This window comes from Lepidochelys kempii, chromosome 1, assembly GCF_965140285.1.
Source record: "Lepidochelys kempii isolate rLepKem1 chromosome 1, rLepKem1.hap1, whole genome shotgun sequence".
NCBI classification, from domain to species: domain Eukaryota; kingdom Metazoa; phylum Chordata; order Testudines; family Cheloniidae; genus Lepidochelys; species Lepidochelys kempii.
In genome coordinates this window covers 99956686-99972167 of record NC_136380.1, presented here as the reverse complement: position 1 = coordinate 99972167, position 15482 = coordinate 99956686, and the positions used below count along the sequence as shown (strand labels likewise).

At 41.3% G+C, this 15482-nt stretch overlaps 1 protein-coding gene across 23 annotated transcripts in view; it reads left to right on the top strand.

Moving 5' to 3' along the window:
* Positions 1-15482, top strand: part of DOCK9 (dedicator of cytokinesis 9) — a 335502-nt gene that overhangs the window by 255324 nt on the left and 64696 nt on the right. For 10 of the 23 annotated variants that reach the window (XR_012159418.2, XM_073348476.2, XM_073348365.2 and 7 more), the window contains 3 exons: positions 3816-3863; positions 5840-5878; positions 6337-6473. Coding sequence is in view for 22 of the 23 variants with exons in the window: in XM_073348476.2 (XP_073204577.1) it covers positions 3816-3863; positions 5840-5878; positions 6337-6473 (224 nt within the window). In the remaining variant the exon portion in view is untranslated. Of the gene's footprint in view, positions 1-3815; positions 3864-5839; positions 5879-6336; positions 6474-7052; positions 7097-15482 lie in introns of all 23 variants that reach the window. The other 13 variants (XM_073348354.2, XM_073348395.2, XM_073348405.2 and 10 more) reach the window with 4 other exon arrangements.

Here is a 15482-nt window from a genome sequence, read left to right as displayed (position 1 = left end):
GGAGGGTGGTGAAACACTGGAATGCGTTACCTAGGGAGGTGGTAGAATCTCCTTCCTTAGAAGTTTTTAAGGTCAGGCTTGACAAAGGCCTGTCTGGGGTGATTTAGTTGGGGATTGGTCCTGCTTTGAGCAGGGGGTTGGACTAGATGACCTCCTGAGGTCACTTCCAACCCTGATATTTAACGATATTCTATGATTCTGATCTCAGTTGCCACATTATCAAAAGAGGTTCCATTCTCCATCCCAACTATAGTATAAAGGAAGCAATTAGGAGAAGGAACAAAGTTCTCGAGCCATGTTTCAGGGTATTAATATGCTTAACGTTGGGGATGGTTTCATACTCCCCTTGAACTGGTGGGGGAACATGGCACACGCTGGGCCCACCTCCCCCATTGCTAATTGCACCTACCTGATGATGATGTTTATCCTGTTTATTACAGTAGTGCCTAAGGACCCTACACCAAGAATGAGACTTCATTATACTAGTCCATTTACAAATATAGAGTCATAGATAGTTCCTGCCCCAAAATTGTACATCCAAACAGACAAGACAGGCACAGAGCTGTGAAAAAGGCTATGACTCACAAGCAGAGTGAACAATGTGATGATGGCAAATGTCATAGTCCAGGATTTATTTTTTTTGAGAGAAAGAGTTAGGAGGCGATGAATTAAATGGTAAGAAAAGTGAAGGGAAAGAGGACATGAAAGCTTCAAGTTGTGAGGAGGACAAGAAAGAAAAAAGTAAGAGCAGATATGGAATAAAGCTGAGGTGAAGAGACTGTGAGAGAAAGGATTAGGGCAAACAGCCAATCAGCACAGGACAGAGAAAGCCCAGTCTGAACTTTAGAAACTTCTGTAAATCATAGAATATTAGGGTTGGATGAGACTTCAGAGGTCATCTAGTCCAACCCCCTGCTCAAAGCAGGACCAACACCAACTAAATCACCCCAGCCAGGGCTTTGTCAAGCTGGGCCTTAAAAACCTCTAAGGATGGAGAGTCCACCATCTCCTTAGGTAGCCCATTCCAGTGATTCACCACCCTCCTAGTGAAATAGTGTTTCTAACCTAGACCTCTCCCACAGCAACTTGAGACCATTGCTTCTTGTTCTGTCATCTGCCACCACTGAGAACAGCCGAGCTCCATCCTCTTTGGAACCCCCTTCAGGATGTCCTAAGGTCCCTGTTTTGGCTCCTATCAGCGAGAGTTTCTAGCTGGTTCTGCCCTGCAATTTCCCGCCAAGGCCATATGGGTGAAAGAGTGGCACCACCTGGGTCCTAGTTTCCACAGACTCGGGGGGAGGTCTCCCCTGCATGCTTCTGGGTCCAATGGCTACTGCGCGGAGTGGTGACTCCAGTTGGGCCCCGTTTTACCATCTCTCACCCAACGTAGCGATTCCTGGTTTGGCTGCTTCTGTAACTGTTCCTACTAACTGGAGTCTGGCTGATTCCTTGCAGTTTTTCCCACATTGCTGGTAGCATCTTTCTGATGTCTTTTGCCCTTACTAGTAAACCTGCAAACCAGCTTTCAGTGCAGATTTGCACTTTTCTGAAGAGCAAATTAAAATAGTCTTGAGAGAGACAGAGACTATAGCTTTGAAAGTGAACCATTTTCTTGAGGTTTGAAAAAGGTTTTATATAAATTCTCCTTTGCACAATTTTTTCGCATGTATCTGTATATTCTTGTTTCAATCCAAAGCAGGAGCATCCCCAAATATAGGCTGTTCTCACAGTATTTCTTGCTTGACCTAAAACAAAGAAGTATTTAAAATCTTCAAGAAAGCCTATGTACATCTTAATACCAAGATGCTCATTTGAACAAAAAATCCAAGCCGTTTAAGATATGTAGATATCACTAGCTATAATCAAACCTGAAAAGCAGCTTCCCTTTTCAAGACCCACCATTGCCACAGCATCTTTAAAAAATGAGGCAATTAATGATGGCTAAGTGGTGGAGCAGATAGGGATTGTTGAGGTTTATTTTAGCTTTTAGTAACAATTTAAAAATAAAATTATATATAAAATTGTATATATTTAGTTATCACTTTTGCTGTGTCCTTAGAAAGTCATTTTTCTCAAGGCTTGTCTACACTACCACTTAAGTCGATGTAACTCGTGTCACTCGGGTGTGAAAAAGCCACCCCCGAGCGACACAAATTACATCAATTTAACGCAATGTCCTGCTCTCCCATTGCCTTAGCTTCTACCGCTTGTTGACATAGCTTTCGCCCCTCATCTTCACCAGACACGACATAGCTTCACCATAGCTGACATAGCTTTCACTTCTCATCTTCACCAGATGCGCTACAGCAGCGCAGCTGCGCCTATGTAGTGTGGTAGTGTAGACTAGCCCTTAGACCAGGGTGGGCAAACTTTTTGGCCCGAGGGCCACATCTGGGTATGGCAATTGTATGGTGGGCCATGAATGCTCACGAAATTGGGGGTTGGGGTGCGGGAGGGGGTAAGAACTTCAGGGTGGGGCCAGAAATGAGGAGTTCAGGATGCAGGAGGTGCCTCTGGGCTGGAGCAGGAAGTTAGGGTGCGGTGGGTGGGGTGAGGGCTCTGGCTGGGGGTACAGGTTCTGGGATGGGGGGTTGAGGGTGCAGGAGGGTGCTTCGGGCTGGGACCAAGGGGTTCAGAGGGTGGGAGGGGGATCAGGGCTGGGGCAGGGGGTTGGGGTGTCGGAGGGGATGAGGGGTGCAGGCTCCAGGCAGCACTTAAAACAGCTCCCGGAAGCAGCGGCATGTCCCCCCTCTGGCTCTTATACGGAGGTGCAGCCAGCCCGCTCAGTGCTGCCCCTGCAGCTCCTATGGTTCCCATTGGCCATGGTTCCCAGCCAATGGGAGCTGAAGGGGTGGCACTTGGGGCGGGGGCAGTGTGCAGAGCCCCCTGGCTGCCCCTAACCATAGGAGCTGGAGGGAGGACATGCCGCTGCTTCCGTGAGCCGCATGGACCCACAGCATGTGCAGAGTGGGGCAAGCCCCAAGCTGGAGCGCCAGAGCCGGGAAAGCCCAGGATCCCGCTCCCCTGTGGGAACTCGAGGGACAGATTAAAACGTCTGAAGGGCTGGATGTGGCCCCCGGGCGGTAGTTTGCCCACCCCTGTCTTAGACTGTAAGCTCACTGGGGAAGGGACTGTAATTTTGCCTCTTGTGTATACACATCACCTCATACAATGGGGCCCTGCTTATGATAGGTACAGCTAGACACTACTACCATATAAATATTAAATAATAAAGTTTATTTAGGATACCATGTTTTAGAAATGGCAATGAATATAATTTTCTTCTTTGATTTTTGTTTTCAATCCTTGACGCTTCCCATTTGTCATTTTTAGAAATTCTAACTTGGATCAGCCAAGATATTGAGCTCTTTGCTTTGATTCCGGGTGAAAGGATCTAGGCATGCTCCGTACCCCACTCTTGCCTCTGCCACCCCCTGCTGCTCTCTGTGTACTGCAGAGTGAGAGAATTGCGACTCCTCGGCACACTCACTTCATGGCACACTCAGTGCAACGAGGTGGCTAACACCTGTGAGGCATGCAGCTGTCACCATGTCAACCCCACAGTCAGGAGAAGGTTAACAAAGGCGACCTGACCTGAGCCCAGCACTTGTAATTGGGTCCCATCAGGTTCAAGTTAGGTTGCAGGGCTCTCTACTTTAAGGATGGGAACAATTAAAATGGATGTTTTTCCTGACGTGCCTGTGAAGAAAGAGCTTAGCGGGACTGACAAGCAGACATAATAGATAGTTGCAGTAAACATTTATTTAAACAGTTTTTAAATGTTGTTACAATGATTCCTAATATGTTCTCTGCAGAGTGTGCTTGCATCAGTTCCAGTACATGGGAAAACGATACATAGCCAGGTACTGTGTAGAATTTAAATTTATGGTGTTACGCTATGAGAGAATTAAAATAGTAGTATGTCCAATATCCGCTGAGTTCTTGTTAAAAAGTTAATGCACAAGAATGGAGGAATTATTATGCAGTGATGCCTACCAATTTGAAGGTGAGTAATTGGATGCACAACACCTTTTTGGGTGCTATCTGAAAATATTGTTGCTATTAAAGAATATTAGAAATATACACAAAATATGCTTATAAGAAATTAATTTAATCAGTATTTACTTTTGAGGGGGATATTTTTGAAGAATAGGTTTATCTCTTAAAATGCTCATAAGATAGCTAATATTGGTCTGTGATTACACATTTTGAATAATGACAAGCATTGAAACTGTCGTAGATGAATTCTCTTGGAAGCACTACTATGTAGTATTTTTACTAATTTAAATTATAATATTGTACATTTCAAAGACTGAGAATGGCATAGATCTGTAAGCACATTGATTATTGTAAAAGCGGCAAAGAGTCCTGTGGCACCTTATAGACTAACAGACGTATTGGAGCATGAGCTTTCGTGGGTGAATACCCACTTCGTCGGATGCATGATCCAACGAAGTGGGTATGCACCCACGAAAGCTCATGCTTCAATACGTCTGTTAGTCTATAAGGTGCCCCAGGACTCTGCCACTTTTACAGATCCAGACTAACACGGCTACCCCTCTGAAGACTGATTATTGTAATGTGTCTCGTAAGCTGCCATTTTGCAATTTTTTTTCTGTTTTCTAGATTTAGATTTTTCAGTTTATAGAGCTACGTTCTAGCAGCACGTGCATGTGTGACACTCACACTGAAGCCTGTTAATCAGTGGGAAGTCAATAGGAGTTGAATGCATGTATCTGAGGTCTGAATTTATCCCAGAAACTGTATAGTATACTTCAGTATTTCTTCCACATTTTCATAAATCTCATACAAAGTATAGAGTACTTGTTCTTGTATTAAAGAAGTAAGTTAGTTAACCTAATCTGTTCAAGCTTCACACTGCCTCCACCACCATGGTGTTGGAGCCACTGTGATATCATTAAACTTGTGGGGTGAAATCCTGCCATATTTAAGTCAATGGGAATTTTGCCATTGATTTTAGTGGAATCAGGATTACACTAACGGTGTTAGCATCTATATTTCCCAATGTCAGTAGCTAAATGCAGACTACTACATTAGCAGTTAACATTGGAAATAGAAATACCAAAGAGTTCAATCAGAATATACCACAAATCACAATGACTTTAAACTGAACTTTTTCAAACTTAATGATATGGGAATTTTTTTCTTACAAAAAGAAAAATAATAAACTTTCATCCTAATTTAAATATGAAAATACCCATCCACCCTATGACATGAATGCTATTTTGGGGACTTGCAAGAGGTTTGTCAATGTCTCTTTCTCCCTACCCCCCCAAAAAAATTTTTTACACGCTCAGAAAAAAATCTGTGATAAAATGGATCAATAGCTGTTTCTCAATTTAGATTGTGTCTTTAGCTGTGATTATACTGCTTTGCGCTTTAACATACTTCACAGTCTTCAGTCTTAAAAGTAACTGCTGTATAAAAATAACATTTTGACATAGCAGAGAAGACTGTTCTGCACTTTTGTCATATTGAATTATCACTTGATCTGTTCTGCATGTTAACAAACATCAAACTATTACAATCATATAAGTCTCTGGTGGTCTATGGGTTTATTGCAGTTTCACAAACAAATATAGCCTTTAAATCTGTAAAATTGATGTCACACCATAGCATGTTGTATCACAGTAAATGCATGTACTGCACAGAATAACACCAAATGAGAGAGAACTCTTATTTAAGGGAACAGGGAGAGGTGTAATTCCAGCACTGGTTTTCATTTCTCATCAGCTCTGGTGGTGGTACACAATAGGAAGTTTGTACTGATTGCTAACACAAATCACTTTTCTGTTTTCTTCACTTGATTGCTGACAAGTTTTAACAAAGTGTATGGCTCTTCTCCCTTCCTGCCTGGGTAAGATACAGGTGTTAGTGCCTAAAATTAATTCCTGCTCTTATTGCATGTGGGCTTTCCTGTTTTACCACTACACCTCTTTCTAACTTTTCCCCAAAACTTACATAATCAAAAGAAACTAGTGCATTTTTCAGTTCTGACTGTTGTCAAAACATCATTTAAATGAGCTATAATCTAAGATTAACATTGCTAAAAGCTTTGAAGTAAATTAATTATTTCAAGAGATACAGTTTGTGTGTTTTTATTTTCACACATTAGGTTTTCTAATTAAGAATTTGATGTGATCCTTTTTAAAAATGCCTATTTTTGTTTTAGCTAAACATAAAACAACAAATGGGCTGCATTGCCATTCATTCGTTAGTACTTTTTGTGCTGTAACTGCTTAACTAACTCTCCCTGTCTTGCTGCAGTTTGATATGTCTAACTTTTGCTTCTATCCCATTTCACCCATCTTGCAGGAACCAGGAGGGGTTGGGACCCATAGTTCATGATCGAAAATCTCAGACATTGCCTGTTTCCCGTAACAGAACAGGAATGATGCATGCCAGATTGCAGCAACTGAGCAGCCTGGATAACTCTCTCACTTTTAACCACAGTAAGTTTCATTACACCATAACAGTTATCATCCTCATCCACTACCACACCAGAGGCAGGTCCCAGACCCACACCAGAGCACTTCATGGACTTTATTATTGTTCTAGATAAAACAATTAAGTGGAATTAGTTTACTGGTCTGTTCCCACTTTCTGGTAGAGCAATCAATGCTAAGTGATGACATAATGTGGAACATGGTTAACTATAGCATTACATATTTTAAAGTGGTACTTTGCAAATGTATTAGTTATGAAATATTCTAAATCATTTAATTCTGGGATTGATTCAAATTACAAACACTTAAATTTTGTGGTGCTCATTTGAAAAGGGTTTATATCTTACTTTTGAACTATATGGGTTGATTTTATTAAAAGTTCTATTTTCACCCACTTATGACCCATTATAAAAAGTATAGTTTACATGTTATAATCTGCACTTAGTTGATCATGTCTCCATGTTCTGACATCTCCTGATGAAAATATAAATTTTAGAATTTCTATGAGGAATGTAAAGTCCATGATTTAGTTTGTGTGGATGTGAAAATCTCCCAATAATGAAGTGACTTTTTCTGTGTTTTCAGTGTAAGAAAGATATCAAGTGTGCTTGGAATTTCTGTAGACAATGGTAAGACTTAATGAGGTTGAAGTCAGTTTGTGTAAGGCTGCTTTAATTGAAAACAATTTTGTATATTGCCTTTTTAAATATGCTGCTTTTAAATTTCAAATTATACAAGATGCAGAAAGAAAAGGAGTACTTGTGGCACCTTAGAGACTAACCAATTTATTTGAGCATGAGCTTTCGTGAGCTACAGCTCACTTCATCGGATGCATACTGTGGAAACTGCAGAAGACATTATATACACAGAGACCATGAAACAATACCTCCTCCCACCCCACTCTCCTGCTGGTAAGGAGGTATTGTTTCATGGTCTCTGTGTATATAATGCCTTCTGCAGTTTCCACAGTATGCATCCGATGAAGTGAGCTGTAGCTCATGGAAGCTCATACTCAAATAAATTGGTTAGTCTCTAAGGTGCCACAAGTACTCCTTTTCTTTTTGCGAATACAGACTAACAGGGCTGTTACTCTGAAACAAGATGCAGAATATTTTTGACATGTCATTTTTCAATTTCCTACAGTTTCAAGCACCAAAGAAATTGGTCAGCTAACTTAACAAATTATAGCATTTATTCATGCAGTGTTTTGACTTGACAGAATTGCGTACAGTAAAACTATACAATCTATGCAAATTAACTATACGTAAACTGTTCTTGCACATCTGTTTCCCATAGCTTGTCTAACTGCCCCTTACATGTGCACAAAAACTCCTAGCTTATTGCCATTAATGTAAGACACCAGTTGATCCAATCCTGCAGTATTTACTCATGTAATCCCTGTGAGAACTTGAGAAAGCTAGTTCTGTATTGTAGACAATAACATAAATGTGTTACCCTACCCTTGAACCATCTTTAGCTGGTGGATTTCCATCTTTCAGTCATTTCCAGTGCAATAGAAGAGATTTATTAGCAAGAGATGAGAAAAATTTAAAAGCTCAACAAGTTATTGTTTATATATATTCCTCTCTTGGTGCATATGTGCCCCAGAAATTGGAATCTTTTGAACAACGATACCCGTTGGCCCATACCTGCACCCTGTTTGCCCTCCCGAGGGCATAAAAGGGGTGGAGCGAGGCCAACCATCGCCACTCCTTCTAACCACAGCCTAGTCTGAGAAAGAGAATAATTAGCGGTGTCCTTACTTTATCTATTTTTTTCCATTGTAGATTTTGTATATAGTCAGTATTTGTAGTAGGATTTAGTTTAGGATGAGTTTTGTAGGTTAGGTTTCATTTGGGTAACTTCTATATATTTTTCACTATTACCCGGTACTGGGTCTTCAGTCTTCATGACTGACCAGAAATTTCTTCAACCATATCATTTAATGATGGCCATAATAAACGTTTGTTTGCTTAGGCATGGAACGTATTGGTAGCAAATATTCTGTTTGTTGCTTGTTTTAAAACAAACTCAAAGAGTAAGAGAGGCTAGGCTGAAACTATTCTTTGTTATATAAATCTGACACCAACCTGAGATCCAGGTTCTCTAGATTGGTCTCCTTTGGAACAATCTTCTTCCTCTAAAAGTGCCCCAGAAGCTTCTCTGAATATGGTGCTTGCCTCTTGTATTCCTTCAGCAAATTCTCCTGTTCTGAAATCATCTGACTGGACTTATTCTGATGGGCAGCCAGGACTGAGAGTCATCTTTTTACCCTCCTTACATCTAGCAAGAGGGAGACTTGCTTGTGGTTAACTTGGTGTCAGCTCCCTGACACCTTTAGTCTTTTAGCCACCCAAACAATCTCCTCAGGGCTATCCTAGCCCTTACTTTGCCATGGAAGTTATCCCAGTCCCTGAGCCCGTTCAAAGCATTCCCCTGTAATGTCCAGCCCCTTATCCACTGAACATCCACAGAAATACCAAGTCTACTGTACACACAGTTTGGTTGGTTCAGCTCTGGATCAATTCCTTATATAATACCACAGCACTGAGATATATTTATAGTGGAAACAATCATATGTTTCTTATCAAAGATCAAGATTTAAGAGGTAGTGAGTTAGGATAATGGAAACAGAAGGGTTACATATAACACAAAATCATAACACTATTCCTAGTGACTAAACTTAGCAGGCTTACCTCCAATCTAAATAAGTTTCTCACCCAAATGTTCTTTGCAGCGTTTCAAAGAAGCCTGGTTGAGATCCCATTTTCATGAGCATAATTGCACTGCTGGATTATTTCCCAGGTGCGGGATAAAGGGGTGTCTTTTATATTCCTCAAAATTCATTGTTTGTACCTCAGAGTCAGGATGACCTCCTGTAGTATATTCTCTGGTATGCTGCCTTCCTGCTGACTTCACATCCCCTCCCAACTTTGTTTGTAAATGCCTCTCCATTATGTTAACTTACAATGTTTAATTTACATGTGGACCAAGGGGGATGGGTGAATAAACAGCCTTAGTCTGGCAGAAACCTTTTTGTCAACTCTGCCTTAATACAGATTTTAGGAACATATTTTTAGCACACATACATACGTAACTCCTATTGTGTATATATATAAAAATTTCACAACAATATTAATGACCAGTGTGACCCCAACTTTCATTTAAGACCTCACTTGATATTCTTAGGAGAATCAGGATATTTTTGTATCCCCCTTGCCAGTTGTGGGGCAGTTGTGGGGGCGTTGGGGGCATTGTGGGGCGTTCCTCAGAAAGTTACCACTAAGGGTAGCTTAACCATAAATATGATCCCTCTGTTGCCCTAAAATTGTCCAGTACACATGATTTGGTACTGTTGAAAGAGCAGCTTCCTGTAAGCAGCCATACGGAGACTACAGTACTATCACTAAGGGCTTGTCTACAGAAACAGTTTGTGGAAAACAGGTGTGTGAATCGAACCCATACCAGCCTGTTGTGAACTAACTAACCATGTGGACCTTGCTAATGTGCATTAGCAGTTAGTGCGTTTTGGTCTAATCCTCTTCACACACCAGCTTGCCGCGAACAAGGCAAGCGTTAAGAATCTCAGCACTGTTCATACTGCAGGCAGTCTCAACACCACCCTTGTTGGTACTAACATTTTCTGTACCTCATCATTCAGCACTGAAGACTTGTGATCTGGAGCCTTCAATGCCAACCACAGAGGCACCAACATTTATGGTGCTAGGGGATTTGCTTGTCTCAGATTTCCCTTAATTTCCTTTGCTAGCACAGTCAGTTAAAATCCTTTTATCACTAACGGATCAATATAGAGAGATTCTTCAAGTGTGTTAAGGGATTCTGGTGTTGGGGGATGTACTGGGAAACTGTGTCACAAGTCCACCCAATTTAGGCTTACTCAATTTTTGCCTTTATTATACAATTTCAGACAGAATTATTGTCACTTATAGGATCTGAATATATATTTATTCTAGACAATAATAGCAGATGAGATAAAATAGGTAAAGGAGCTCTTCTGCCTTCAATGGTGGTCTTCATCTCCTCTGATTTTTCTGGTGTGGTCCTTCAGTCCCGTCCCTTCGGCTTCTGGTCCAGTGTTTCTCCAATTTGGGCCTTGTTCACTTAGGTCTTCTATACATTTCCAAATTCCAGACTACTTAACCTTTCTCCAATCAGCTTTTAACACATCACACATTTGGTTTTTTATGTAACCCATATATTACTCATGCGCAAGCTTCAGTTTATCCAACTTGTGTATTTCTTTGCTGTCTATGCAGGTTCTATGTTGTTTTGTACACTGTCCCTGGGTTTTCCCAGTAAAAGGCTGCTTCTTGTTTCTGTGTTTTGACTTCAAAACTTCCAGCATAACATTTTATTTTTGTTCTGTCAGAAATAACATCACTTTAAGCAGATCAGCAATTCTGTGTAAAAGAAGAATTGGCAAAATAACACTTATGCCAGCAAGGTCTTGGTCTACATGTTATCTCATCTAAACTCATTCACTATCCTTAGGTATAAATCATTAAAATATAGCTATCAAAGCTTTTAATCTTACCATTTAGCAGTCCTTCATTTTTATATTTTAATATTATATTCAGTATGTGTATATCAACATACCCTCTTAATCTATTTTGTGGGGTTCGAGGGAAGTTTTGGAAAAATGATGACCCGTTTCTGTCAATGTTTATTTTCTTTAAACATGCATTTTCAAAGGCCTTTTTCCTTCAAAGACCAGTTTTGTTTGTGAAACATTACCAAAAACGTTATTAGAAATTTTCTTGTGTTGCATTTTGAGGAGTCTCTCAATTTTAAGCCTCTATTTAGTTGCTTTTAATGGTATCCCAACATGTGGATTCCTATCAAGTCAGCTCCCCCTATGTGAGAGGACTACTTTTTCCTCATCTTCCTCAAATGGGATTAGAGAGGGTTCCCCATCACGTTCTCCAGCCTACTTTTCATCTAATAGAGACACTAGGGCTCAAGCTCATTATCGTGAGCATAGGGAACACAGAGATACACACTCATCCTGGTATCACCTTCTTGGTCTCCTACACAGTTTGTATCTCGTCCATATTCATGGCCATATTGGGCTTCGTGCTGTCTTCAGTTTACGTTTACACATTCTAGAACAAATCACCTTCTACAGCTAAGTCGTCTACATCTCATGCATAACACCGGCCTTAAGTTTCTCAGTGAACAGCAAATCCACACTTCTGAGGAAGGACAGTCTCATCGCTCCTGCTGTATTGTCATCATCTTTGTCTGTCTGACTGTCTTCATCATCACCACCAGATAACTACAAGACATCTCAGGAGCCTCTGAAGAGTTAGTAGGGACTCTAGATATCCAGGTGGAAGTGATAAGTGAAACTCTCTCAAGCTTCTAGACGTATTACACACTGCTATCAGAAAGACTGGCAGTGCCAGTCAACTACACACTCCTGGAACCAGCTCAGCTCTTGTGGCAAACACTGGCCACTATACCTGCTATATCATAAAAGAAAGAGACGAGATACCAGGCCCCATTATCAGGGTTTGACTACTTCTCTGTGGATCCTGCACTAGGTTCTCTTCTAATCACAGCAGCTCATGAACATACTAAACTAAACCATATGTTTACACCAAAGGAAAAGGAGTTTAAGCAGCTGGACTTACTAGGAAGGAAGAGCTATTCCTCAGCTAGTCTTCAAATTAGAATTTCAAATTATCAAGCTCTTCTTGCAAAATATGATGACTTCTGCTGGAATAGGGTCTCTGAAGTCCTTGATGTGGTACCACAGGAGTCCAGAAAATAACTGCAATCTCTGATTAATGGGGGACAGTTAGTTTTCAGAACCACATTACAAGCTGCAATACACAGCAGACACAGCAGTGTGTCTAGTGATGTAACAATGAGGTGAGTGTCTTGGCTACAATCTGCCGGTGTCCTGCATGAAATTCAGAACACTATGAGGATTTACCCGTGAAGGAGTCAGAGCTATTAAGCTTTAAAACAATGACATGTTACATACCCTATAAGACTCTAATACAAACTTTAAGATTGTTGGGAGTCTGCCTTCTCAGATGGAAAAAAAACACACAGTCTCACTGAAGGCAGCTGTCTGAACCCTTTCAGTACGCCTAACGCAAATCTTCTGACCTTGCTAAGAAGAAACAGTGTTTCCTCTGTCTGCTTCTTCGTAACTGTTGCCAGCCAACAGGCAGCAAGTCTGATGGTCATGTCAAGAGCTCCGAACCAACCGTTGTTATGAGTATTTTTTCCTTCCCTTACCCATTTTGGAGTACATTTATTTTTGGGAAGCCTGGAACAATATTTCAGTAGACCCAATCGGTCCTTGAAATTATCTTGACTGATTACTCTGTTTAGTTCCAGACTATCCCTACCCACCATCCCCAACCCCTTTCACAAGAAGATTCCATAACAAATTCATTCTCTGTTGTCTTTCAGAGACATAGAAGAGGTTCCTTCCCAGTTCAGGAGAAAGGGCTTTTATCCTCATTTCTTTCTAATTCCCAAAAAAGAAAAAAAGATTAGAGGGCTATTCTGAATCTCAGAAGACTCAATACATTCATTTGAAGATTAAAATTCAGCACAGTAACTGTAGTCTGAATAATTTCTTCCCTAGATGCACAAGATTGGTTCACAGCTCTCTACCTGCAGGATATGTATTTCCATTTACCCCCAGCCCCCACAGGAAATACTTGAGTTTTATAGTGGGATCTCAACATTTTCAGTATAGAATTCATTTGGATTGTCAACAGCCCCAAGAATATTTACAAAATAACTAGGGGTTGTTGCAGCATTTCTAAGAAAGCAAAATATTTAAGTTTATTCTTACCATGATAATTGGCTGATTCAGGATTCCTCTCATCAAGTCTGAGAGAACATTCATTATACTCTCCAGCTACTCACCAATCTGGGGCTTAGAATAAAACCAGAAAAAATCTCAACTGATCCCATTATCAAAGATGGAATATATAGATGCTCTGCCGGACTCCACACAGCATCAGCTTATTTACATGAGTCCAGATTGGAGACAATGACACATCATAATTAATTACTGAACAATCCTCAGATATCAGGAAGATAATGTTTGAGTTCTGGGACACATGCCATCATGTATATTCATCAGTCCTCATGCCAGACTTCATCTTCACTGTATGTAAGGCTGTCTGAAGTCCATTTTCATGCTAAAAAGCCATCATATAGACACATTGGTGATGATTCCTCAGTATGTCCTTTCTGCAGCCCAGCATGTTGTACAATTCTTATACATATGGGCTATTCCCTTCCCATCCTCAGTTTCCGGAGCTGTTCAGAGTTGCAGCATAGCCTGTGCTAGTGACACCCCCTTCTTCTGCTTGCGGCCAGATCTTCTGCCTTCACAGCAGCAAAGTGGCGGTTTGTTTCACACCTATCCTTTTCTTTTGGATTTTTTTACTTTTAGCCTCTTTTCAAGCAGTTAAAGTATTTATATTTATCAAGCCTTCTCACCTCTTCCTGGTCCCAGATCTGAGCAGCGTAGTGGTCCCAGCTGCTTGAAGCCTCTGCTGCAGTGTCCCCTTCCACCTTTCAGACGTGGCAGAAGAGCCATACAAGCACCAGCAAAATCCAAAAGGTGCTTTGTATATGAGGCAGTTTTCTCAGGCTTGGAAAAACATAAAAAATGCATTGCCTGTACCCAGCTAGCCTACCCTATCTCTGCCAGGGCCCGGAGCTCTGAGTTGGCTAAGCATGTTGGGGCCCCAACCCCTCCCAAGTAGCTGCGACTTCACCACAGAAAAATCTGACCAGGAGAGACCGAGTAGAACAGGGAGAGGCTCTGAGGACAAAGAGGATTTCATCCAGCTGACCTAGGAGGTAAGTCCTGGGGCAACAAAAGATCATAAAGATAAGATACTTTCTGGGCTGCTGGTCCCCCAAAAAGTCCTACAGTGGGTTTTAGGATCTGGGGAAAGAAGCAGGACTGCTACACAGCTTCCCTTCCTCACACCATGAATCAGGTGATTCTCATGATACTCTGGGGTAAGTCGTGCAAAACCCAGAGTCTCCGGTTCCTAAAATGACAAAAGCAAGTGTGTCCTTCAGAAGGCAGTGATTATTATTGTTAATAAACAAGTGGGGTGAAAATTAGGAGTTAAACCCCTTCTCCTTTGCCTTCTCCCTCTGAGGGAATATTTGCTGGAGTTTATCTCATACACAGAGGGTCCATCACAATGTTCTATACTATGCTCACCACCCCTCCCACGTCCTGCAGCTTGTGTGGGCATGCAGAGAAGCCTGTTCGTCCTTGCTGTGCAGCCCTGCCTCAGGCTGCAGTCTAATGGAAATTGCCTGTTCGACTATCAGCCCAAGAATCCCTAGCTCTGCCAGGAAAAGGGGCTCAGACTTCAGGAAGCAGCAGAATGGAAATTGTGCCTTCTGATCATCAGCCATATACTTTTATCTACTCCTCTACCATGGTGACTGGTTCTCCGCAATATTGCTTCCCCCAGTGTTCATAGAGAGGAAAGCATAGCAAAGCTTGTGAGAAAATTGTGTAATATGCCACATCTCCCATTAATTAAAGACTTGTTTAATCCACCACATGGTCATTGCCTGTTGTGAATAAGTTTATCGGGTGAGGGATATATGATAGAGGACACATGGCAAACTTCATGGTTCTCAGAGAATGTGAAAAATAATTACCTTGCTTCGGACTCCAGTCAGCATCAACCCAGGTTTCATTTACCACAAAGGCCGTGGAGCCTTCTGAACCAGTTTCGTGTTGGATATTAAATTTGTAATAGAAACAGTCCACTATGTCAATGTGGGCAGCCATATACCATGACACACGTTGTTGAGGACTGCAAAATGACTCAGCTTTCTGGAGGTCTTCCTGCCTTGAACATCCTTGATAAGAACTCTGTGGTTTGGCTTTACTGGATTGCATACGCCAAATAATAATAGTAATCATCAGCCATAAACCCTTGCTCTCCTAGGAAAAGGGGATCAGACTCTGAAAGATTGGAAAAG